The sequence below is a fragment of the Buceros rhinoceros genome, unplaced genomic scaffold (assembly GCF_000710305.1).
Source record: "Buceros rhinoceros silvestris isolate BGI_N320 unplaced genomic scaffold, ASM71030v1 scaffold42966, whole genome shotgun sequence".
Lineage (NCBI taxonomy): Eukaryota > Metazoa > Chordata > Aves > Bucerotiformes > Bucerotidae > Buceros > Buceros rhinoceros.
In genome coordinates this window covers 497-770 of record NW_010416504.1, presented here as the reverse complement: position 1 = coordinate 770, position 274 = coordinate 497, and the positions used below count along the sequence as shown (strand labels likewise).

Below are 274 nucleotides of genomic sequence, written 5' to 3'. Positions count from 1 at the left end.
GCCTGCAGGGGGCTGCAGGCTGGCGGGCAGATCCCGGCTGACCGCTCGGAGCTTTTCTCCTCTCAGGAAGCTGCTGAAGTCCACGCTGGTGCTGATGCCGCTTTTCGGAGTCCATTACGTGGTGTTCATGGCCATGCCCTACACCGAAGTCTCCGGGGTGCTGTGGCAGATCCAGATGCATTACGAGATGCTCTTTAACTCCTCTCAGGTGCGTCGGCATGGGGCTGCCTGCCTGCTCCACACACAGAGAGATGCTCGTCCGGGGAGCGGGGAA

The 274-nt window shown here is 61.7% G+C and overlaps 1 protein-coding gene across 1 annotated transcript in view; it reads left to right on the top strand.

The window, feature by feature from the left end:
- Window positions 1-274, top strand: part of LOC104494919 (parathyroid hormone/parathyroid hormone-related peptide receptor-like) — a gene marked incomplete at both ends in the record, with an annotated part of 3,280 nt that overhangs the window by 2,517 nt on the left and 489 nt on the right. The window contains one exon of the mRNA XM_010137820.1: window positions 71-208. Coding sequence (XP_010136122.1) covers window positions 71-208 — 138 coding nt within the window. The remainder of the gene's footprint in view (window positions 1-70; window positions 209-274) is intronic.